Source organism: Macaca fascicularis, chromosome 1 (genome assembly GCF_037993035.2).
Source record: "Macaca fascicularis isolate 582-1 chromosome 1, T2T-MFA8v1.1".
NCBI classification, from domain to species: domain Eukaryota; kingdom Metazoa; phylum Chordata; class Mammalia; order Primates; family Cercopithecidae; genus Macaca; species Macaca fascicularis.
Genome location: NC_088375.1, coordinates 59577501 through 59601921, shown reverse-complemented (window position 1 = coordinate 59601921; position 24421 = coordinate 59577501). Strand labels below are relative to the sequence as shown.

The following is a 24421-nucleotide window of genomic DNA, read 5'->3' as shown; positions in this document are numbered from 1 at the left end:
AAGGATTTTACCACCCCAGTCCTCCCTGAGCTCTCATTATTCCTTACCTGCATTACTAGTTAATCTTTTTTTTTTTTGGAGGTGGAGTTTCGCTCTTGTTGCCCAGGCTGGAGTACAATAGCGCGATCTCGGCTTACTACAAACTCCACCTCCTGGGTTCAAGCGATTCTCCTGCCTCAGGCTCCCCAGTAGCTGGGATTACAGGTATGCGCCACCATGCCCAGCTAATTTTGTATTTTTAGTAGAGATGGGGTTTCTCCATGTTGGTCAGGCTGGTCTTGAATTCCCGACCTTAGGTGATCCACCTGCCTTGGCCTCCAAAAGTGCTGGGATTACAGGCCTGAGCCATGGCGCCCGGCCCACTTAATCTTCTAAATGCCATCTCCATTGTTGTTTATTCCCACTTTTGGACCACTTTTTTTTTCCTTTTTTCTTGAGACGGAGTCTCGCTCTGTCACCCAGGCTGGAGTATAGTGGCACCATCTCAGCTCACTGTAACCTCTGCCTCCCAGGTTCAAGCGATTCTCCTGCCTCAGCCTCCCGAGTAGCTGGGATTATAGGTGCATGCCACCATGCCTGGCTACTTTTTGTATTTTTAGTAGAAACGGGGTTTCACCATGTTGGTCAGGATGGTCTCGAACTCCTGACCTCAAGTGATTTACCCGCCTCGGCCTCCCAAAGTGCTGGGATTACAGGCATGAGCAACCGCGCGCGGCCTTGGACCACTCTTAAAACTTTAATTATAGCTCTGATCATGTCATTCTTCTATTTAAAATCTGTCAATGAATTCCATAGTCCACCAAATAAAGATTACCCTAGTCATTTCAAGGCTCCCTAAGATCAGTGACTCTAGCATTACCTATGATTTCCCTTTATGGTTTCCAAACTCAAGTACACATCCCTCCTTAGCAACTTACATCTTACTCTCCCAGCTCTCTGCCTTGTTCATATTGCAAGCCAACATATTCACCTCCTTGCATTACTTATTTATTCATCTCTTAGGCTGAAGCAATTCTAACTATCTCTGTGCCACAGTAATTCTGTCTTTAGTGTTCTTACATGTTATATATATTGTTTGATAGTCTAGCCACTAATTTAAGGATTACTACCCTTGTTTACTATAAGCTGCTGAGGAGAGACTATTCTTATTCAGCTTGTCACAGGGCTTAACTTGGTTACTCACACAATAAACATCCTGTTGACAGAAAACATTGAACAGAACCTAATAAACTGTGCCAAACAATTATACAATACAGATGCTCCTCTGCTTATGATGGGGTTACTTCCTAATAAACCCATCGTAAGTTGAAAATACTGCAAGTTAAAAATGCACTTAAATTTAATACTGAACATCACAGCTTAACCGAGCCTACCTTAAACATGCTCAGGACACTTACATTAGTGTAAAGTTGGGCAAACTCATCTAACACAAAGCCTATTTTATAATAAAGTGTTGAATATCTCATATAATGTATTGAATACTGTACTGAAAGTGAAAACAGAATGGTTGTAGGGGTACTTGAAGTATGATTTCTACTAAACGTATATTGCTTTGGCATCACTGTAAAGTTGAAAAATCGTAAGTCCAATCACTGTGAGAAACTGTTTATAACTTTATATAATGTACAGAAGCAGTTCCCAAAAGGATGGTCCAGAAATTCCCTAAAATTAAAACTATTTTCAAAGTAATACAGAGACATTAGTTTTTTCACCTTCATTCTTTCTTTCTTTTTGAGATGGAGTCTCGCTCTGTTGCCCAGGCTGGAGTGCAGTAGCACGATCTTGGCTCACTGAAACCTCCGCCTCCTGGATTCAAGCAATTCTCCTACTTCAGCCTCATGAGTAGCTGGGATTACAGATGTGTGCCACCATGCCCACCTAATTTTTGTATTTCTCAGTAGAGATGGGGTTACACCATGTTAGCCAGGCTGGTCTTGAATTCCTGACCTCATGATCTGCCCACCTCAGCCTCCCAAAGTGCTGGAGTTACAGGCATGAGCCACCAAGCCCAGCCTCGCTTTCATTTTTTTTTTTTTTTTTAATTTATTTTTTTGAGACGAAGTCTTGCTCTGTTGCCCAGGCTGGACTGCAGTGGCGTGATCTCGACTCACTACAAGCTTCGCCTCCCGGGTTCACGCCATTCTCCTGCCTCAGCCTCCCGAGTAGCTGGGACTACAGGCACCCACCACCACGCCCGGCTAATTTTTTTTTTGTATTTTTAATAGTGACGGGGTTTCACCGTGTTAGCCAGGATGGTCTCGATCTCCTGACCTCGTGATCCACCCACCTCAGCCTCCCAAAGTGCTGGGATTACAGGCATGAGCCACCACGACCAGCCACTTTCATTCTTTCACAAGTATACAGTGGGCTGGGCGCGGTGGCTCAAGCCTGTAATCCCAGCACTTTGGGAGGCCGAGGCGGGTGGATCACGAGGTCAGGAGATCGAGACTATCCTGGCTAACACGGTGAAACCCCGTCTCTACTAAAAATACAAAAAAAACTAGCCGGGCATGGTGGCGGGCGCCTGTAGTCTCAGCTACTTGGGAAGGCTGAGGCGGGAGAATGGCGTGAACCCGGGAGGCGGAGCTTGCAGTGAGCCGAGATCACGCCACTGCACTCCAGCCTGGGAGACACAGCGAGACTCCGTCTCAAAAAAAAAAAAAAACAAGTATACAGTGTAGTTTTCCAGAGGTTATGTGATATGTGATATTCATGGCTCTGACAGCCAGTGGAATGCATGTTTCCATTTCTTTTATTTTAAAAACATCTCAGTTTTAATTTTTAGTATAGTAAATATTAATAAATCAAAGCCACATAAAAATGTCTTTTAAATTGTTGATAATTTGTAACCAGAAAGTTTCAGAATGGTTGGAGTAGAAAAGGTTTTAGCTACAGGCAGGATTAACAAATGATATATACTGAGCCTTTTTCCAGTCTAAATGACAAATATTCTAAAATTTCCAAAGTCTTTGAAAAATCTTTGCTAGGGTAAACTCTACAAGAAATGTGTTAATGGGCTTCAGAAATCTTTCAATGTAATTACAGGATGCCTACTCAAGGCACTTGTAGGATACAAACATTAGACATGACTTCTATTCTCAGAGACCTTACTAGTAGGAGTAAGAAAACATATTCAACAATGCAGCATATGATAAGTACAGAGTGAAACAGGATATTCCCAATGGATCTGAGCTCTGGATGTACAACCATTTTAATTTGTGATTCAGAGAATGGAAGTGATGGAGTGAGATACCCGATAATAGATTACCTATTTAAAATCACAGAGCAGAACATTTTCAAATGGCGTAAGCTACTCCCAGAACTATCCTATGGAGAGGAAGTAAATGGACTGAAAACGGAGCAAACCATACCAAACGTTCCATGATTTAGGTACTGAGAGAGAAAGCAAAGGTAGTGTTTTGGGATGGGGATCTGGCTCCAAGGATGAGAAAAGGCATGGCATGGCAGAAGCAAGTAGCAGAAAATGCCACACAGACAATGATTCTTAGCTACTGCTCTGTATTGTGGAAGAAATCGGTCTAATAGTAAAGGGCTACTTTTTTTTTTTTTTTTTTAACTGAGTCTTGATCTGTCACCCAGGGTGGAATACAGTGGTATGATCTCATTTCACTGCAACCTCCGCCTCCTGGGTTCAAGTGATTCTCCTGCCTTAGCCTCTTGAGTAGCTGAGACTACAGCCTCCCGCTTACCACATCCGGCTACTTTTTATATTTTTAGTAGAGGTGGGGTTTCGCCAAGTTGGCCACGCTGGTCTTGAACTCCTGACCTCAGGTGAGTCACCTGCCTCAACCTCCCAAAGTGCTGGGATTAGAGGCGTGAGCCATCACACCTCACCTACTTTTTTCTTTTTAAGACAGACAGCTAACATGGAATGAGAATGGAACACTTTAATTATTTGGATATTGGCCAAAAATAAAGTTTGAGAAAAATGACAGGAAACAAACAGGAAGAATGTGCCTGATACAGAATGCTTCAACAATGGGAGCAGAACTCGTTAATTCTGAAGATACAGCACCAGATTTGCAATCCATTCAAATGCCAAAAACAACCACAAATGGGAATGCCAATTTGGGAAGAAACATAAACATCATGGAAGAATTATGAACTAGGCAATATTAGATTGTTATTAGGTGAAGCTTAAGTCAAGGTCTCTGGGCTGTTTTAGAGGTTTGGATGAGTTCAAGCTGTAGGGTGCAAACAATTTTCACTCAAAGGACACAAGAATATCTGGCCTACCAGTCTAAGTGAACCATATAACCAAGTTAATGACAGGTCTAAAAAGCTTCTAGCATCCTGGCATGTGCTGAAACATACCTGAGAGGTTGAGGTCTGCAAGGATGACATTGGTCAGGAACCCATGCATGTCAAAATGAATCCTGCCATTTTTCACACTGTCAGTGATGATGGCCTTCACTGAGCCTAGGGCAAGCATGCATGCCTCATGGATCTTCCACCTGTGAAAGGATACTACAGCCTAGTAAAACATACTACACTGCCAAAAAAGATAAATATTTGAGGAAAGAAGACTCAGAAAAGGGCACTCCACCACAATCTCTTCCAAAAGAGTCATTTATCTTAAGCCCTTCCATTCTAACCTACAGCTGAAAACAGAGTACAATTTTAATAAGAGATTAAATCTGTTATTAAATTAAAACCAGATTTTCAAATTAAGATAAAAATAAATCCATCCTTTCAAGACTTTTTAAGAAGGGGTAAACAAAAGCATCTTAACTAATTAGTGGCTCACTCTTACCAGTGCTCAGTGCCACTGTTTTTGGTTTGCTCGGCTTCTTGTAAATGTCGAGTGGCTGCAGCAGCCAGGGCTGCTGCACTTTCATTCTGGAAATCTGTGGCCACAGCCTACGGAGAGAGAAGGGCTAATAAATCTGTTTGTGCCCATTAAATGCATTTTAGTTGTAAACTGCTTTAGTCATGACTGTTAGAAGTGATTGGTTCAAGCTCTTTTACATACATGTGCAAACCTCGATTAATTGTATTTAAAATGTTATACCAGTAGGTCAGGGTCTCTAATGAAATTCAAGTAATATCTGTATTCTGTAGTGCCTAGGCATTGTAAGACTAACCAGTTGCGCCGGGCACGGTGGCTCAAGCCTGTAATCCCAGCACTTTGGGAGGCCAAGATGGGCGGATCACGAGGTCAGGAGATCGAGACCATCCTGGCTAACACAGTGAAACCCCGTCTGTACTAAAAAAATACAAAAAAACTAACCGGGCAAGGTGGCGGGCACCTGTAGTCCCAGCTACTCGGGAGGCTGAGGCAGGAGAATGGCGTGAACCCGGGAGGCGGAGCTTGCAGTGAGCTGAGATCCGGCCACTGCACTCCAGCCTGGGCAACAGAGCGAGACTCCGTCTCAAAAAAAAAAAAAAAAAGACTAACCAGTTGGCTTCTTTGGCTATATTCCAGCAGAGTATAAATGAGCAATAATAGATGTAGCTTTGGATGACAATGGACCAAATATTTGCTCTCCTGGAGCCTGATCATAGAAAAATAAGTCTAATCTACTAATTGGAACTGAATATAATCTTTCATAGCTCCTTAGAAATACTAAATGATAATGAGAAGTGATTCATCAACAGAGAACAAATCTCCTACCCAACAAGAAGTAAGTGGCAGTTTCTTCTTAGTATTTCAGCCTAGAGACAACTCTATGCTCTAGTTCGAAGAGGCAAAGAAAATATAAGCAGGTATTTGGATGTTCATATTTCAGCAATCTGTTTTGTTTTGTTAGGTTTGCCAACCTTTGGTCTGTGCTACAGATTCTTGTTGAAGAGTGAATTAAACTGAAATGTTTTTTTTTTTTGAGACTGAGTTTCACTCTTGTTGCCCAGGCTGGAGTGCAATGGTGTGATCTTGGCTCACCACAACCTCCGCTTCCCGGGTTCAAGCAATTCTCCTGCCTCAGCCTCCTGAGTAGCTGGGATTACAGGCATGCACCACCAAGCCCAGTTAATTTTGTATTTTTAGTAGAGATGGGATTTTTCTATGTTGGTCCGGCTAGTCTCGAACTCCTGACCTCAGGTGATCTGCCTGCCTTGGCCTCCCCAAGCGCTGGGATTACAAGTGTAAGCCACCATGCCTGCCATAAACTGAAATGTTCTTGATTCAACTACCCTTATTCCATGGAACACTTAATCCTCTATACAATTCTCCCCCGCACCCTGGCCCTATGGTCTGCACAATTCTTATATCTAATATTTAGTTGTAAGTTAGAACCAATAGCAATCATTTTAGAATTTCTGAGTCTCAAACTTCATTTCAGAAACTCACTTGCATCTCCAATAAAGTCTGAGATAAAGTCACCCAACAACACTGCTCACCTTGGATTAGTTGTCTAGAAAAAAAAAAAGCTCAAGTGACTGATTAAAATTATGTGGATGAAGTATCAAGGTAAACTTACCAGCAACAAGTCTTGAGCTGCTATTCTAACAGTATAGGAGAATGTATCATCATCTTCATCTTCTACAAACTGTTGGGGGTTGGCTGTCCATACTTTAATCTGAAAAGATCAAATTATATCTTTGTGATGCTGCCAATCTGATTCATAGCTCTTCATCAACAGATACAGGAAGATTTCAACCTATTATCCTGAACAAAACTCTAGCCTTTTGCTGGATACAATGGCTCACAACTGTAATCCTGACACTTTGGGAGGCCAAGGTGGGAGAACTGCTTGAGCCCAGGAGTTTGAGACCAGCCTGGGCAACATGGTGAGAACCCGCCTCTACAAAAAAATAAAAAAGTCAACTGGGCATGGTGGCATATGCTTGTGGTCCCAGCTACTCAGGAGGCTGAGGCAGGAGGATGGCTCGAGCCTGGGAGGTCAAGGCTGCCATGAGCTGTGTCTACACCACTACACTCCAGCCTGAGCAACACAGCAAGACCCTGTCCCAAAAAAAACAAAACAAAACAACAACAACAAAAACCGAAACAAAAACTCTAGCTTCAAAAATCTTTTCTTTTTGATGTAGAGAAACAAATACTATCAAGTAGCAAGGTAGGTAGCAATGGCTATTGCTCTCTTTTAGAATCTGGCTGATTACCAGCTCTCTGCCAATGTCAACCAGCTGTTACCCTTTGACAGATCGATTTTCTGAACAGATTAAGTCTGATGGACTATTTACTGTGAAAATTATGTCAATTCTTGTGCTGTTTTAAATGAGGCATTACCTAATTTTTCAACGTTCTTTGCTGGTTTTGATGACCCACCATCAGGCTAACGGTCTGATCATTACATTTTACTATAGGGAAGGAACAGATTCTCCTAAAAATCAGGGTCTTAGGTTAGTGGTCCTGTGAGATTTTCTAATGGCTAAAGTGGGCCAGGCACAGTGGCTCGTGCCTGTAATCACAGCACTTTGAGAGGCCAAGGTGGGCAGATTGCTTGAGCCTAGGAGTTAGAGACTACTAGCCTGGGCAACACAGTATAGTACTTTTCTGCAAAAAAAATAAAAAAAAAAAAAATAAATAAAAATTAGCCAGGTGTGGTGGTGAACTCCAAAACTTTGGATATGGCAATAAAATGATGTCAAACCTTTCCCAGAACTTCACATGAAATTATTCTTCTTGGGGCCGGGCACGGTGGCTCACGCCTGTAATCCCAACATTTTGGGAGGCCGAGACGGATGGATCACCTGAGGCGGGGAGTTTGAGACCAGTCTAACCAACATGGAGAAACCCTGTCTCTACTAAAAATACAAAATTAGCCGGGCATGGTGGCACATGCCTGTAATCCCAGCCACTCAGGAGGCTGAGGCAGGAGAATCGCTTGAACCTGGGAGGTGGTGGCTGCAGTGAGCCGAGATCACGCCACTGCACTCCAGCCTGGGCAACAACAGCGAAACTCCTTCTCGAAAAAAAAGAAATTATTCTTTTTTTTTTTTTTTTTTTTTTTGAGACGGAGTCTCGCTCTGTCACCCAGGCTGGAGTGCAGTGGCCGGATCTCAGCTCACTGCAAGCTCCGCCTCCCGGGTTCACGCCATTCTCCTGCCTCAGCCTCCCGAGTAGCTGGGACTACAGGCGCCCGCCACCTCGCCCGGCTAGTTTACTGTATTTTTTTAGTAGAGACGGGGTTTCACCGTGTTAGCCAGGATGGTCTCGATCTCCCGACCTCGTGATCCGCCCGTCTCGGCCTTCCAAAGTGCTGGGATTACAGGCTTGAGCCACCGCGCCTGGCCAAAAGAAATTATTCTTCATTATTCTTCTTGTGTCTACTTTTAGAAATAAAGTGTTCACTTGACCAAGACCTCACATTCTTTAAGTTGCACTTTCCAAATACAAGATGGTAACTGTCTCTCAAATATTATTTACCTGCTCCTCAGTGATTTGCATGTACAGGATAATATAATAAATCAATTCAGGCAAGGCTTTCTTAACAGTGCTTTTGAATTTGCTATTTTCTAGTAGAGCATGGACAAATTCAAAAATGCTAAAGACGAGATTTTCAAAGCCCAGGACTTCACCTGCAGGAAATGCACAAGAGAAGAAATTAATGACAAGAAAGCAAAAGGAAAGCACACATGCTGAAAATGAACTACATAATCTTTGTAAATTATTGAATATTTCAAGCACTTGCTAATGATTATTCCTGAGGAATTGGGAGAGAGGGCTCAGAAGTCACAAAACGTAATTTTGAGGATATTAAATATTCTTTGGTTTTTCAAGTAAAAGAATCAGAAACACTGGATATATTTTCCAGTATGTCTATTGTTCTAATCTGAAATAATTAGAAATATTAAAACAGAAATGAAAGACTCATTATCTGGGACCCCAAAATGAAACACAACAAAATGCCAGAAGTAGGCTAGATTAAATGGCCTTAAAAGTATCTCTTCCAACGCAGAAATTCTATGATTTTATGAGATTTATGCAACTACCTATCAGGAACAGATTAAAGATTGTCAATTCTCATTTCCCCACATCTAATACATTGAAAATAAACTCAGTTAGAAAACACTTAATAGAGTGAAGCCTCTCAAGTTATTGTTTTTTATGCCCCCCGTCTCTGGCTTCTTTTTCTTTTTCCCACTAACTGGTATTTCTATAAAGATCAAATAAACTACATACCATCAGAATCCACAGGATCTTCTACTTCTTCTGTGTAATTTACTTCTGTCCTCACATAAGTATGATGAAGAGTAAAGAAACAGAATTTGGAGTCTGCTTTACATATAATCTACAAGGAAACGTTACATATTCCAACACTAAAAGTAGACACCTTAAAAAAGCCTGTGTAAGAAGAGTGGAACCATATGAATGTGAGACCCAATGCGAGATTCCTAACTATAGGTGGTAGTAGCTCCCTTAAACTTTCAAGAAAGGATATAAAGCTGCACTCTCGGTTAGGGTGTTCCAAACAATAGGCAGAATCTGCTGCATGGAGGACACCATGTGCTTTGGGAAGTTTTTCACTAGGGCTGTCACTGCCTAAGAAGTTAAGAGAAAAGGACCCAAGTTATGAGTGATATATAGGAAATAAATGATTTCAGACCACCCTCTCAAACACCAAATATTTCACTGGTAGTGTTTACCTTTAGGACCTCCATCTTAAACCCACTGTCAGATGTGGGGCCATCTGGTATCTGGAGGGCCTGAACAAAGGCCTCTGTGAACTGCTGCACCACGGGAAAGATCAGGACTTTGGCTGCACCCTGATAACAGAAACCAAAGTCAATGCTGGATAAATCCCTAATCCATGGCTTCAACACATATATATCAAACACTGATATGTGAAAGGCACCTAAAGCTCTCTTCAAGCTCCAAGCCTGATCAGAAGAGAATAGCTATAAAGTCAATGAAGGTGTTACCTAAGATTTCATGTTTCCTTAACCAGCACTTGCAGTTCTTCATCAAAGCCCTCTTAAAAACTATTATGTAAGACCAACTTTCCTCCTAATTGCTTCTGAATCACAGGGATTGGTATTTTTCAGCTAGCTTTGCTTCACGCAAGAGGGCCATAAAAGAGTAGGAAAGTTCTGAGTGATGACTACTATGAAAAGGATATAGAATAAGGTGTTTGAAGAAGTAAGACCCAAAAGAAGACTAAGCTTTTTACAAGTTGAAAATTCAATCAGGCCAGGTGTGGCGACTCACACCTCTAGTCCTAGCACTTTGGGAGGCCAAGGTGGGAGGATCACTTGAGCCTAGGAGTTCAAGATGAGCCTAGGCAACATAGGGAGAGACCCCGTCTCTATAAAAATAAATTAATTAGGCTGGGCACGGTGGCTCATGCCTGTAATCCCAGCACTTTGGGAGGCCGAGGTGGGTGGATCACGAGGTCAAGATATCGAGACCATCCTGGCCAACATGGTGAAACCCTGTCTCTACTAAAAATACAAAAATTAGCTGGGCATGATGGGGCGTGCCTATAGTCCCAGCTACTCGGAGGCTGAGGCAGAAGAATCGCTTGAACCTGGGAGGTGGACGTTGCAGTGAGCTGAGATCGCACCACTGCACTTCAGCCTAGCAACAGAGTGAGACTCCATCTCTAAATAAATTCATTCATTCATTCATTCGCCGGGAGTGGTGGCACATGCTGGTGGTCTCAGCAACTTGGGAGGCTGAGATGAGAGGATTGCTTGAACCTGTGAGGTTGAGGCTGCAGTGAGCTATGATCATGCCACTGCATTCCAGCCTGGGTGACAGAGCAAGATCTTGTCTCAAAAAAATCCAAATAAATAAAAAAATAAAAATACAGCTGGGAGCTGTGATTCATGCTTATAATCCCAGCACCATGGGAGGCTGAGGCAGGAAGATTGCTTGAGCCCAGAAGTTTAAGACCAGCCTGGGCAATACAGTGAGACCCTATCTCTACAAAAATTTACAAAATAAAATCAGCCAAGTGTGGTGGTGCACACCACACCTGTAGTTCCTACTGGGGGTCGGGGGTGCTGAGGTCAGGGGATCACTTAAGCCCAGGAGTTCAAGGCTGCAGTGAGCCATGATTGCGCCACTGTACTCCAGCCTGGGTGACAGAACAAGACCCTGTCTGGAAAAATAACAATAATAATAATTTAATAAAAATGTTAAATCTATCTCTAATACTGGTTAGTGTGCTTTTTGGTGCTGCTATAATGAAACGACTCACTGCTCTGCATGAATAAAACTTGTAAGCATGAAGTCTGTTATTGATCCAAAGACCTGCTTACCTTTTCCAGCTCCTCCATGTTACAGATCATATGGGCACAAGTGGTAAATATTTCCACGGCTCGGGAACGGGTTCGAATACCATACACCTGGAAAAAAGGTTACAGCATAACAGCACAGCCACGACATTGGAATGTGTAGGTATGTGTGTATCTTGGACTAGAAGTAAAACTATGACTAATGAATCCTTACATGAGATTGGATGCCCTCGAGAAATGGGAAATGTAACTCATTTACATTTACAGGAGGCAGACTTCTGTAATTCAGAGAATGAAAGGTAGCAGAATCATAATGTTGGAACTTATTGGAATGAACCTTATACATGGGCCTCTGTGGGTTCATTTGATTAAAAAATACCAGGCTGGGTAGTGCTTAAAATCCCAACACAGCCAATATATTTCCTTTAAAATGCAGACTATTGGTTGGGGGCAGAGGTGAATAGGGAAGTTACATTATCCATCAGGTATTTACATCTTATTGTAAATGAGTTATCATTCATATACACTCTAATCAAATATATATGCAATATATTAAGGGTCTATTATGGGCAACGCAGTGATAGATTGCTTCCAATTACTTAGCTGAGGTAGGCAAGCTTAGGTGGGATAACTCAATAAACTGAGGCTGGAAGTAGCATGAAGGAAGGCACTATTTATCTACCTAGGGGCTACTGGATGCCAGGAAGTACGATATGTGAAGAAATATTTCAGCTATTTCACTCTTTTATCAAAGGCTTGCCCTTGTAGTTGAGTGAAAGGTCTAAGGTTAACGCAGATTCAGATCCAAATCTTTGTCAGTTCTAGTCTTTAGGTATTGAGATCAGTTGCAAACACCATAATCTCCCACCTGAAAGGCTGGGGGCTGAAGACAGCCTGAACTCACTATAATCTTGGAGCTGAGATTTCATACCTCAGCCATGGTGAAGATCTTATACATCTCTGGGAGAATGACAGGAGCAACAAGTGGCATCTGTGTGTCTGTCACTTCTCGAGTGAATTCTACAAAGAAAAAAGTAGTACTGTTTTAAAAAAAAATACTGCTTCATAAAGATATTAAGGTTGATATTTTCTGAACTGCTTCTAGGTGGCAGTTCGCAAACAGACGGCACACGGGTAAAGACACTGGCCTGGTGGTCTCATTCTGTGAAAGCAAAAGTAGCAAGAGTTACTGATTATTTGTTAGAAGGAGAAAGAATAACATGGAAATAGAGAAAAATATAAGCAATTAAAAAAGAAAACTTTAATATAAATACTGAAAGAAAATCTGTAATAGAACTGCATAAATGTCCTTGTGAGGTCAACTTGGGAAAATTCTGTATTAATTTACCTTGTGCTCATCTGTCAACATTCAGTTACACTTCGAGGTTTCTTACCTTTGGTTCTATTTTCAGTACTTTCACTTGGCAAGCTAGTTTGATGCACATAGTAAAATATGTACAGACTTAACAGGCCTCAACTCCTCTTTGTATATGTTATACTCTTCTCAGTAGATGATATTTATTGACCTAAAAGTCAGAGGCTGCTGCTAACTGGAACAAATAGGAATTTTCTATATAAATGTGGCAAAAAGCAACCTATACACAGAATGAGACTCGAAGGTGACGGAAATATGGGTCGTATCTTTCCCTTCATTTCTTCAAAAAAAAACAAAAAACAAAAAAAACATACACCACACACAAGGTACTGAGACAGCACAAAAGACCCCTGGATTCATGTTACAAAGCAGAATAAAAGCCCTTGAGTTCCAATAACTATTCACTTTACCTGATGCTTTTCCACGTTATCACTATAAAAATGGACATAGGCGCTGGGCACAGCGGCTTATGCCTGTAATCCCAGAGCTTTGGGAGGCTGAGGCAGGAGGATCACTTGAGGTCAGGAGTTCAAGACCAGCCTGAACATAGCAAGATCTGCCACTACATTAAAAAAACAAACAAACAAAAAAAACAAAATGCTGCGTGTGGTGGCATGTGTCTGTAGTGCCAGCTACTTAGGATGCTGAGGCAGGAGGCTCACTTGAGCCTAGGAAGTCAAGGTTACAGTAAGCTACAACAGTGCCACTATACCTGAGCCCGGGTGACAGAGTAAGATCACGTCTCAAATAAATAAATAAAAATAAATAAAAATAAAGCTAACCACTTGGGACATTTTGGGAAAAGATACACAGCTAGAAACGCAAGTTGGCATTTTCAAGGTTAAGGTACTCCACAATTTTGAGCAGTATCAATCCCCATGAGTCAAATGGAGACCAAATACTCAAGGTTGAATTTTCTTTACAGCTGTAATTTCCTCCTCAAGAATAAAGTATGAGCTTTGAATGGTAAGTGAGTGTTCTATTTTATTTAGAAATCCAAGGAAATTAGTCCAAACAAATATGACAGATGGCATAACAAGTTTTTTTTTTTTTTTTTTTTTTTGAGATGGAGTCTCGCTCTGTCGCCCAGGCTGGAGTGCAGTGGCACTATCTCGGCTCACTGCAAACTCCGCCTCCCGGGTTTATGCCATTCTCCTGCCTCAGCCTCCCGAGTAGCTGGGACTACAGGCGCCCGCCACCTCGCTCGGCTAATTTTTTTGTATTTTTAGTAGAGACGGGGTTTCATTGTGTTAGCCAGGATGGTCTCGATCTCCTGACCTCGTGATCCGCCCGTCTCGGCCTCCCAAAGTGCTGGGATTACAGGCTTGAGCCACCGCGCCCGGCCCAGCATAACAAGTTTTTATGAAAAATATAGTATAATTTAATTCCGCTAATAAAATGCTTAACTGCTTTTTACTCTCCTATACTCATCCCTGGTATCAATTTATTAATACTTTATAGGTTTAATTCCAAAAGTTTTCTGAGGTGATTCAGCAAGTCAGAAAAATTCTAGGACTCCAGCAACAACTCAATCTCCAAATTTCTTTGAGAATAAAGAAAAAGCTTTATCTGGTGGATCAAATCTTCTAATCCTTAGCTGCTATGTTTACATTTCCTTTACACCATGAGCCTTAGTTGGTTCTCATCTATAAATAGATAAGTTTAATAGGAAGCCTCATTAAAGGGAAACTGGTATAGTATCTTGAAAAACTCTGAAGAGAATCAGTCCCATTCTCCTAATGGGCCTCTGTCCAACCACCATGTCCTGCTATCTTCATGCATGCCTAAGTTTTTGTTGTCAGAGTACAGTCTACCCTCGTTTGAAAATATTTGGAGCAAGTATTTGGGAATGGGGTTGGCTGCCAGCCATTCCATGTCTGGTGACTCCATTACAAAAGGACACGAATTTCCCCAAGAGTTCTTTCCCTGTGGCTGGCAGAAAAGTGATCTCACTGAACAGTAATTTCCTTAGTCAAACACAATAAGGACTCTTCAGCATCCAAATCAAGATAAATGTACAAACACCTTTCTCTCCAGGTTTGTCAAAAGAAGCTGAATTTCATGTTGGAAGACTGAGAGGGAACAGGCTTCCTTTCCTTGGTAGAACATGTATCTGTTAATTGATATCCTGGCACTATGAAGTGGTGAATAAAGAATCCTGAAAGGCCAATTTCATGGAGACGGGTGTGTGAAATCACTTGAACAATGAATGAGTCATGAAGGAGAAGTAAGGGCAATAAGCAGGGAAGTGAAAATCTGAGCAAGGAACATTTTGATCTTTTTGGTAAGTCTGTTCTGTATCTGAGCTAAAAACTGAAGCTTTGTCATAGGCAATCAATACGAATATAGTGGTAATTCAAAAAGGCAGCTGGGGGCATGGGAAGAGGTGATTTTGAAACAAAAGGAGAAGAAAGATTTGCATTTGACAAAGAGTTGATATTATCTACCATTAACATCACATGGACTAGCAAAATTGGGCCTATGTGCCAAGTTCAGTAAACTGAGATTGAGAGAGAATAGAACTGGCATTCACAACTAGGTAAGAAAACATTTCAGGTAAGCTAGTAGGTCATAGAGAAAGAGAAGATATTGGTGGGACTTCTACAAACCTCCATAAACGAAGGAGAAAGATGATTTCTAAAGGATCAGTACAGGATGACTAAAGGCCAGGTAAGAATTTCTTGAAGGCAAAACAGAGTAGTGACTTCATCTAGGGAATAAGAAGCAGGGAGGAACTTGCAAAGGACTGGGAAACTCAGGCCATCCTTAAGGATACATGAAAGCAGATTCTGGGAGGGATTGATAACTTAATCAGGTTTAGAAGAGATATCCATCAAATCTCTTTGAACTAAAAGTAGAAGTATTTTTATCAACTTCTCAGAACAGAGAGAAGGAAAAGATACTGAGACTACATATTCTCTAACTGGCTAAATGAAGGTCAGGATTATATGGCTATACTGTTTTTATCTTCTTTTTAAATATTTCTATAAAAATTCATTCTACAATTCTTAACTTTGCCGTGGTTGAACTAAGTGGAAAAATAATATATAGTAATAATAATCATAGTAACTAAACTTTACTGAACAAATAAAGATAGATTAGCGAATTTAAACTATACCAAAAGCTCCTCTGATGCAGATACTACTATCATCTTAATTTTATATAGAAGGAAACTCAGGCTCAAAGAAGGTAAGTGAAGGATCAAGGTGAAGCCCCTACAAAAATTTAAAATCTGAATACTCAATCTCTATGCTAATACTGTATCTGTAAGTGGTAGGTTTGGCAGTAGAAGTAATACTATACAAACTTAACTCCCTAGAAAAAAACAATGGAGCTGGAGGGTAGATGCAGAGATAAAAACTAGGAGGGAGGAATAACATCAGTAGCAATTCCTACTGATCCAGGCCATTATATCACATAGCTTCTGGTAATACTCCTGTCGCTTGAGATCCAAGTACCAATACCAGGGAAAAGGGCTTCTGGTACCTGTCAGCACACGCATGGCTCCATGGACGGCATTTAAGTCTCCGCTCACCAACATCTCCATGAGCAGGTTGAAGAGTTGGGGCCAAGCTTCAGGCCAGTCCCAGTGGGCAATGGCTGACACTGCATAGGCCACACTGGAGCGCACTTTGCTTATCGATTCTCTCAACCCATTAGGCAATAGCTCCCGGATAACAATTTTTGCCTGTAAGGGATAAAAGTCCACCTGCTATTAGATCAGGTTATAAGTGACTGGCAGAGCCCAGTTCAGTTGGGAACTGTGTTGGAAAAACAATGAGTACGAGGTACTGCAATGAGTACAAGGTACTGCATAAACTTGCAATGAATTGTCAAGTTTATATATAGGAGTTTTAGAGAGGAGTCTTCTCTAAAACTCCTATATATAAACTTGACAATTCATCTGGAGGGTTCATCTGTGATCTCTACACTTATGCCGTCCATTACAGTAGCCACTAGCTACACATGGCTATTAAAATTTTAAAACATTTAAAATTCAGTTCCTCAGTTGCACTAGCCCCATTTTAAGTGCTCAATAGCCATATGTAGCTAGTAGCTATTGTTTTAGACAGCACAGACACAGAATATTTCCATAACTGCATAAAGTTCCAATGGAAAACATTCCTCCAGACCTTACACCTCAAAATTTCTTGGGGACTCAGGATGATTGCACATTATTGCACTAAGTACAAACATTATTTCATTTAATTCTTAAACCCTTAGTTGGTATTTTTATTCTCATTTTGGAGATTTAGGAAATTGAGGCTTAGGCGTTAACACATTTCCAATGATCTCATAGCTTGTAAAAAGCAAAACTGGAATTTGAACACAGACCAGCCTGATACTTGAGCTCTTTAATGTATAGCCCTTTGCCCGCAATGCCAGCCAACAATCTCCTTCTCTGCCTAGTCTTGATTGCTTCATGCAGTCAAAGAATGTTAATAGTCTAATCTCTTAAAATGGACCCTCAAATCTCCTCAGGTAGACTAATCAAGCAACTGACTTACCCTTTCTGTAGTTTCAGGAGGCCTAAATTTCTCTGATTGGGCACACCAGTGAGTCTCCACATATTGTTTCAAGATGACTGATGCCAGCTGTGAAGAGAATAAGCCAAGTAGTACAGCAAGAAAAAGATTTTTTTCACACATAAAAACTATATACATGGTCCGATACATCTGAAGTCTATCTAAATCTGGCACAACATCCTAGGTTATTTATAAATTGGCCTTATTCTTATTATTTCCCATAAGAAAGTTTCATTACCAAGGAAAAGGGAACTACTTATAAATTGGGCCAGTCTGGACTTACCTGACGGATTGCCAGTGCCCCCTGGGGATCTACAGTCAGTTCTGCCAAGTGAACACCAAATTCTGAAAGAGAAAATTTTACTGAATCTAAGAGCACCCAGGAAAGCCATAGCAATTTACTAAGCTCTAACCCTGATGCCAACAAGATTTCAGAAAGAATCCTAATCTGTTATTTCAAAAAGAGCTGATAACTACTAAGACTGATTCCTCCAAGTAAAAGAAACAAGTTGGCTTACAGGACATGCCTTGTTACAATGAAGTTCCAACACGCTCACACTTTTTCCAGTCACCGCATACCACCTTCCAGTCATCTTCCCTTCCAAGATGACAATACCTTCCTCTTATACCAATTAATGTGGTAACTGAAACATGGAGCCTGCCGTGGTGGCTCACCTCTGTAATCCCAGCACTTTGGGAGGCCGAGGTGGGTGGATCACTTAGATCAGGAGTTCGAGACCACCCTGGCCAACATAGTGAAACCCCATCTCTACTAAAGATACAAAATTAGCCAGGCTTGGTGATGCATGGCTGTAATCCCAGCTTCTCGGGAGGCTGAGGCAGGAGAATCACTTGAACCGAGGAAGAGGAGGTTGCAGTGAGCTGAGATTACACCATTGCACTCCAGCCTGGGAGAAAAGAGCAAAACTCTGTCTCAAAAAAACAAAACAGGCTGGGCGCAGTGGCTCACGCTTATAATCCCAGCACTTTGGGAGGCCAAGGCAGGTGGATCACAAGGTCAGGAGTTCAAGAACACCCTGGCCAAGATGGTGAAACCCCGTCTCTACTAAAAATACAAAAAAATTAGTCGGGCATGGTGGCAGGCATCTGTAATCCCAGCTACTTGGGAGGCTGAAGCAGAGAATTGCTTGAACCTGGGAGGTAGAGGTTGCAGTGAGCTGGGATCATGCCATTGCATTCCAGCCTGGGCTACAGAATGAGACTCCATCTCAAAAAACAAACAAACAAAACAAAACAACAAACAAACAAAAAAAGGGACCAAAACCAAACCAAAACAAAAAAACATGGGACCATCTATTCCTGAGGACAACTTAAAAGGTGAGATTTCACGAGCTGCCCAGATATATGCCACCAATTATGAGCTGATTAAGTCCAAGAACACATGGCTTTAACAAACTTAGTCCTAAAAATGAGAGGTTTCCAATAAGCAATGGAACTTGAACTGCACATTTGGAGACTGTAAATAACTCTTACTTCCAAATTAAAATTTATTTTTTAAAAATGATTACTAAAATAAATTTTGTTTTACAGACAGGGTCTCTGTCATCCAGGCTGGAGTGCAGTGGCGTAATAATAGCTCACTGCAGTGTCGAATTCCTAGGCTCAAACGAACTTCCTGCCTCAGCCTCCCAAGTAGCTGAGACTACAGATGCACACCACTGTGCCTGGCTCCAAATTAAAACTTAGATCTAATATATACTTGCAAAGGAGTCAACTATCAAATATTTGTTTGTGAAAAGAGGAGGAAGAATGTAAAACCAACAGTGCATCATAATTTTTACACCTCACATTGTAGGGCTGTGCTATCCAATACAGTAGCTATTAGTCACAATGGCTGTACCTGTAATGTGGCTGGTGAGACTTGAGATGCCTATAAATGTAATACACACTAGATTTCAAACTGTGTGAAAAAAAGAAGAAAATATCTTTTTATATTGATCAAATGTTGCAATACTTTGTCTATACCAGGTTAAATGAATATAGAGTTAAAATTTATGTTTCTTTTTGCCTTTTTAATGCAGCCACTAGAAAATTTAAAATTTCACAAGTGACTCATACTATATTTCTGTTGGACAGCACTATGCTAAAGAATGAACAGCAGTTTTCTAGACCTGCTCAGTATTGGTAGATACATAGGTCACAATAGGCTCACCACTCCCATTTGGAGGGAGCTATAGATTAGCATGATTAAGAGAATGGGCTGTTCAGGTTCAAATCCTGAAGCCACCATGCCTGTCCTTAGGTAAGTTACCTTTCTAAACCTCAGCTTCCTCACCCACAAAATAAGAATACTGGTATCAGGGCCTGGCGAGGTGGCTCATGCCTGTAATCCCAGCACTTTGGGAGGTGGGGGCGGACGCATTACCTGAGTTCGAGACCGGCCTGACCAACATGGAGAAACCCTAGCTCTACTAAAAATACAAAATTAGCTGGGCATGGTGGCACATGCCTGTAATCCCAGCTACTCGAGAGGCTGAGGCAGGAGAATCGCTTGAACCCAGGAGGCACAGGTTGCGATGAGCCGAGATTGTGCCATTGCACTCCAGCCTGGGCAACAAGAGGGGAACTCCGTCCCCTCCGCAAAAAAATACTGGTATCGATATATCAAGCAATCCTTCTAAGACTCAATAATATAACATATGTAAAATGCTTTGCACAATATCTGCCATAGTGGTAAAAACTTGAAGACAAAAATAAGTTATTTTGCTATTATTTTTTATTGTCTATCATGAATACACTGTTTGGCTTTCCCATCTCATGTAAGTAAAGTTACTTTTCATGTAAAGTTCCACGTTAACTGGATTCTACTGAAATAGCCATCCAAAGGGCATTTATAAAATAGAAAAGCTTAATACCAAGAAAGAGTTGTTACATGCAATGTTTCAGGTTCAAGGCTTATCCAAGTAACCAGGTTAAAAACTGCTGAAAATAATCTATGTCCCTATTTTACAAAATAATTTTTGTAGGCTTACAGAAAAGCGGAACAGTACAGACAGTTCATGGATATCATTCATCCATTTTTCTCTTATATAATCATGATTCAGTGATCAAAAATCAGGAAATTAACATGAGTACAATACTATTAACTAAACTAGACTTGATAAGAACTTCACCAGTTTTTTTTCCTTATTGTCCTTTTTCCTTCAGGATCCCATGATCCCACATTGTATTTGGTTGCCATGTTTCCTTAGTTTCTTCTAAAGTGTGACAGTTCTTCATTCTTGTCTTTTGTGACCAGAACACTTTTGGTGAATATCGATCAGTTATTTTGTAGAATGTGTCTCAATTTGGGTTTGACTAAAGTTTCCTCAGCTTTAGATGGAGGTTATGCATTTCTGGCAAGAATACCAGAAAGTGATGCTGTGTCCTTCTCAGTATATCATATTAGGGAGTACATAATGTGGATAAAAATTTTATTACTGGTTATGGTAACATTGATTACATGGCAAAGTCTGCTGGGTTTCTCCACTTAAAGGTACTGTTTTTCCCTTTGTAATTGATCCAAATCTTGGGAGACATACTTTGACATTTTGCTATTATTCTGTTTCTTTTCAAACTCTCATCCACGGATTTTAGCATCCATCTGTGAGTGTTACCTGCCTAATGGTTATTTTGCATTTCTTTTATTCTCTTCATTTATTAATTGGAATTCTTTTATAAGGAAGTACTGTCCCTTCTCCTTTATTACAATATTATAAAATATGTATTTTGGTTTTCATCCATGATTCCTGGTTCTCAGCTCCTGTAAGCCTTATTATTTCCTAAGTGACTAGAGGAATATCTTTTTTTTTTTTTTGAGACAGAGTCTCACTTTGTCATACAGACTAGAGTGCAGTGGTACTATCTCAGCTCACTGCAACCTCTGCCTCCTGGGTTCAAGTGATTCTTGTGCCTCAGCCTCTGGAGTAGCTGGAATTGCAGGAGTATACCACCACATCCAGCTAACTTTTGTATTTTTAGTAGAGACTGGGTTTTGCCACGTTGGCCAGGCTGGTCTTGAACTTTTGACCTCAAGTCTGCCCACCTCAGTCTCCCAAAGTGCTGGGATTACAGGTGTGGACCACCACACCCGACCAAGAATATCTTTTCTTAAAAAGTATTTGCCTTTTGTCCTTGGTTCCTGAAGTAGCTCCTGAAGGATAAAGGTGACAGTCTTTTCTTACTTACAAGATACTTTTTTCTGTCTTTTTTTCCCCCACATCACCTCACCTTTCCTTTTCTTTTTTTTTCCCATTCCCCTACCTGATGCAATGGTCTTAGGATCAGGGCTGCAACCACATGTGCTGGAAGCAGGAATGATTCCTAAGCAAGAAATTGTAACTACGTATTGTAACTTAGGTCAGAATTCCTGATGGACTGATGGGAATGGGTTGTGCTTTCACCCCATTGAGCAAAATTGGGGCTAACAGTTAATACAGCTATATTGCCTGATAGTAAAAAGAGCCCACTAGTTCTGCACCTCTGTAACCTAACCCTATCTGAATGGGGCGCACTGAGGAAGAGGTACTTGCTAGAGTAGTATTGTTGCCTGCAATCTAGACCATCACAGTGGCTGATTGTAATGCCCCTTCCAAAGGTGGAGAAGTTTGGGTACTTATTAAGAGAGAAGAAACAGTAGCTCAGAGGAAAGAAATGAGTAAGTGGATTATGAACTGAGAGGATTCCAATATCACATTAACACCTCAAAAGAGGCTCAGAGCAAGAGATGACATTGCCTCTTAGCTCAATTATATCAAATACATGAAATGGTAAAGCTCTGTGTTTGCTGAGACTACTTCTGCTTTTGCAACCTCACAAGAATGAAAGGAAGCCTGCCAATCTGAGTGGCCTCACCCTGGGAGACATTCATACAATATGATGAACTAGATTATTAATTATTGAATGGGATTCTAGTAATGTGGCAGTATCTTTTGAGTTGGACATCCTTTTGACGTAAGGGATCAGGGTTTGAAGACCCAAGGGTGGACTGTGATTTTGTGAAATATGTATTTGGTCTTCGACTTCATTTCCTGTCAAACAGCTCCTAAAATCCTCAGAAACTCCAAAGTGATGTCTTTTTGTATCCTAATAAGCTGACTTGATAGCTGGCAGCTCCTAGGTAGCTTTGGGATGGGGGCTGGTCACTGGAAATATCTAGGCAGAATTAGAGGGTTGGGACTTTCATCCCCCCACCTCACCCTGTGAGAAGGTAGAGGGGCTGAAGGTTAAGTTGATCATCAATGGTCAGTGGTTCAATCAATCATGGCAGGGTAATGAAACTTCCGTAAAAATGCCAAATAACATACTCCTGCATTCTGGACCCTTCCAGACCTCATCCTATGTATCTCTTCACCTGGCTGTTTATTTGTATCATTTAGAATATCCTTTGTAGAAAAATCTGTAAAAGTATTTCCCTGAGTTCTATGAGCTGCTCTAGCAAATTAATCAAACCCAAAGTCCTGGCAACCGCAACTTGAAGCTGGTTTGTTAGAAGTTCCAGAGGCCTAGACTTGCAACTGGTATCTGAGCGGGTGGGGGCAGTTTTGGGGACTGAGCTTTCTTTTTTTTTTGAGACAGAGTCTTGCCCTGTCGCCCAGGCTGGAGTGCAGTGGCCGGATCTCAGCTCACTGCAAGCTCCGCCTCCCGGGTTTACACCATTCTCCTGCCTCAGCCTCCCGAGTAGCTGGGACTACAGGTGCCCGCCACCTCGCCCGGCTAGTTTTTAGTAGAGACGGGGTTTCACTGTGTTAGCCGGGATGGTCTCGATCTCCTGACCTCGTGATCGGCCCGTCTCGGCCTCCCAAAGTGCTGGGATTACAGGCTTGAGCCACCGCGCCCAGCTGGGGACTGAGCTTTCGATCTCTAGGATCTGATGCTATCTCCAGGTAGACATGTTGGAATTGAATCGGAGGACACCCAGCTGGTGACCACTACAGAACTGACTGCTTGTTTGCTGGTGGGGAGAAATCTCCACATATTTTTGAGATCACAGAAGTCTTCTGTGTTGACTGTTGTAGTGCGAGAGCAGAGGAAAAATGGTTTATTTTTCCTAATATTTATTTATACCTATATGAACTCATAAGTATTTATTTCATTCTATGAGTTTTAATCCAATACTATTTTATTTCTTTTGTTGCTCAAATTGTTCCAGCTTTCACCACTGGAATTCCTTCCAATTAACTCCTGTGTACTCCTATATGTCCCCATCCTTTATCAAGCACTTCCTTATTTTTTTTATACACAAGATATTCTATACTTATCTTGTATTTTCTCTGCCCAAGCCCAGATATCAACTTCTCCTGCAAGGAACCCTAGTGCCTTTCAGTGGAGAACTATATTTAGAAACCAAGATGTGAGCACTAGGTATGTTCATTGCTACAGGAGTATCACTACTCCTAGGGGTTCTCAGAGAACAGAGCTAGGAAGTACAGTATACCTAACCATCTATCCATCCATCCATTTATCATACTGATTGATAGCCCAGATGCCAATCCAAACCTTGAGGTTCATTCTACTCTTCCCTTATTTGTAACTTCTTTGTTCAAAAGTGATAACACTTGGCTCTCGTCATCTACATTTAGTTATTTTTTCAATCTTAAAATATGAAGCAATTACAGAAGTATTAATCCACACCTTTGTGAAAAACACACCTATTAATTGAAGTACAATTTTGGTGTATAGTTTTTTTTTAAGTGTAACCTACATGATGCAGTCAAATACTATTTTACTACTTGTAAATAATATTTTACAAGTTACTTAGGTTAGTTATTCCTCTCACCTAAAAAGCTGTTATTAATTTGTAAAACATTTAGGTTCCCTTGTTACTACTTCTGCTCCATTTTTAGTGCCTCCCCATTGTTTGATTTTAGTTATTTATTTATTTTTGGTATGTGAAACATTACCATGACTCTCAGAGTCAAAGCTATACAAAAAGGAACATTCCAAGAACTGTCACTTCTTCCTCATCCCTATTATCTTGTTTTCATTACCCACTTCTTTACACCCATTCCCCACCCACTCCATGCAGACAGGTAACCAAAATCAGTTTCTGATTTTCTTTCCTGTATTTCTTTTACACAAATGAGCAGACACATTTTAAAAAACATTCCCTTCTTGTTTACATGAAAATGAGTATATTATAGACACTCTTTTGCACTTTGCTTTTTTTACCACTAACATTATATCTTGTGATTTCCACATCAGTTCAGAGATTCCTGAAGCTCTTCTCTACAGCTGCATAATATATGTAGATATACTATATGTTATTCATGTGCTCTCCTCTGTATGGACAGTTAGTTTTTTTCCCTAATATTTTGTTTTTATAAACAATGCTGCAGTGAATAACATTGTGAATACG

The 24421-nt window shown here is 41.0% G+C and overlaps 1 protein-coding gene across 10 annotated transcripts in view; it reads right to left on the bottom strand.

Moving 5' to 3' along the window:
- Positions 1–24421, bottom strand: part of IPO9 (importin 9) — a 53235-nt gene that overhangs the window by 16912 nt on the left and 11902 nt on the right. For 6 of the 10 annotated variants that reach the window (XM_074032496.1, XM_045363777.3, XM_074032506.1 and 3 more), the window contains 12 exons: positions 17348–17409; positions 17047–17133; positions 16025–16226; positions 12095–12183; positions 11188–11274; positions 9571–9690; positions 9366–9466; positions 9107–9165; positions 8351–8502; positions 6441–6539; positions 4775–4881; positions 4336–4475 (listed from right to left, as the gene is read on the bottom strand). In XM_074032496.1, the coding sequence (XP_073888597.1) occupies positions 4336–4475; positions 4775–4881; positions 6441–6539; positions 8351–8502; positions 9107–9165; positions 9366–9466; positions 9571–9690; positions 11188–11274; positions 12095–12183; positions 16025–16085 (1015 nt within the window). In that variant the 5' untranslated portion in view covers positions 16086–16226; positions 17047–17133; positions 17348–17409. The remainder of the gene's footprint in view (positions 1–4335; positions 4476–4774; positions 4882–6440; positions 6540–8350; positions 8503–9106; positions 9166–9365; positions 9467–9570; positions 9691–11187; positions 11275–12094; positions 12184–16024; positions 16227–17046; positions 17134–17347; positions 17410–24421) is intronic. The other 4 variants (XM_065531966.2, XM_074032514.1, XM_045363926.3 and 1 more) reach the window with 1 other exon arrangement.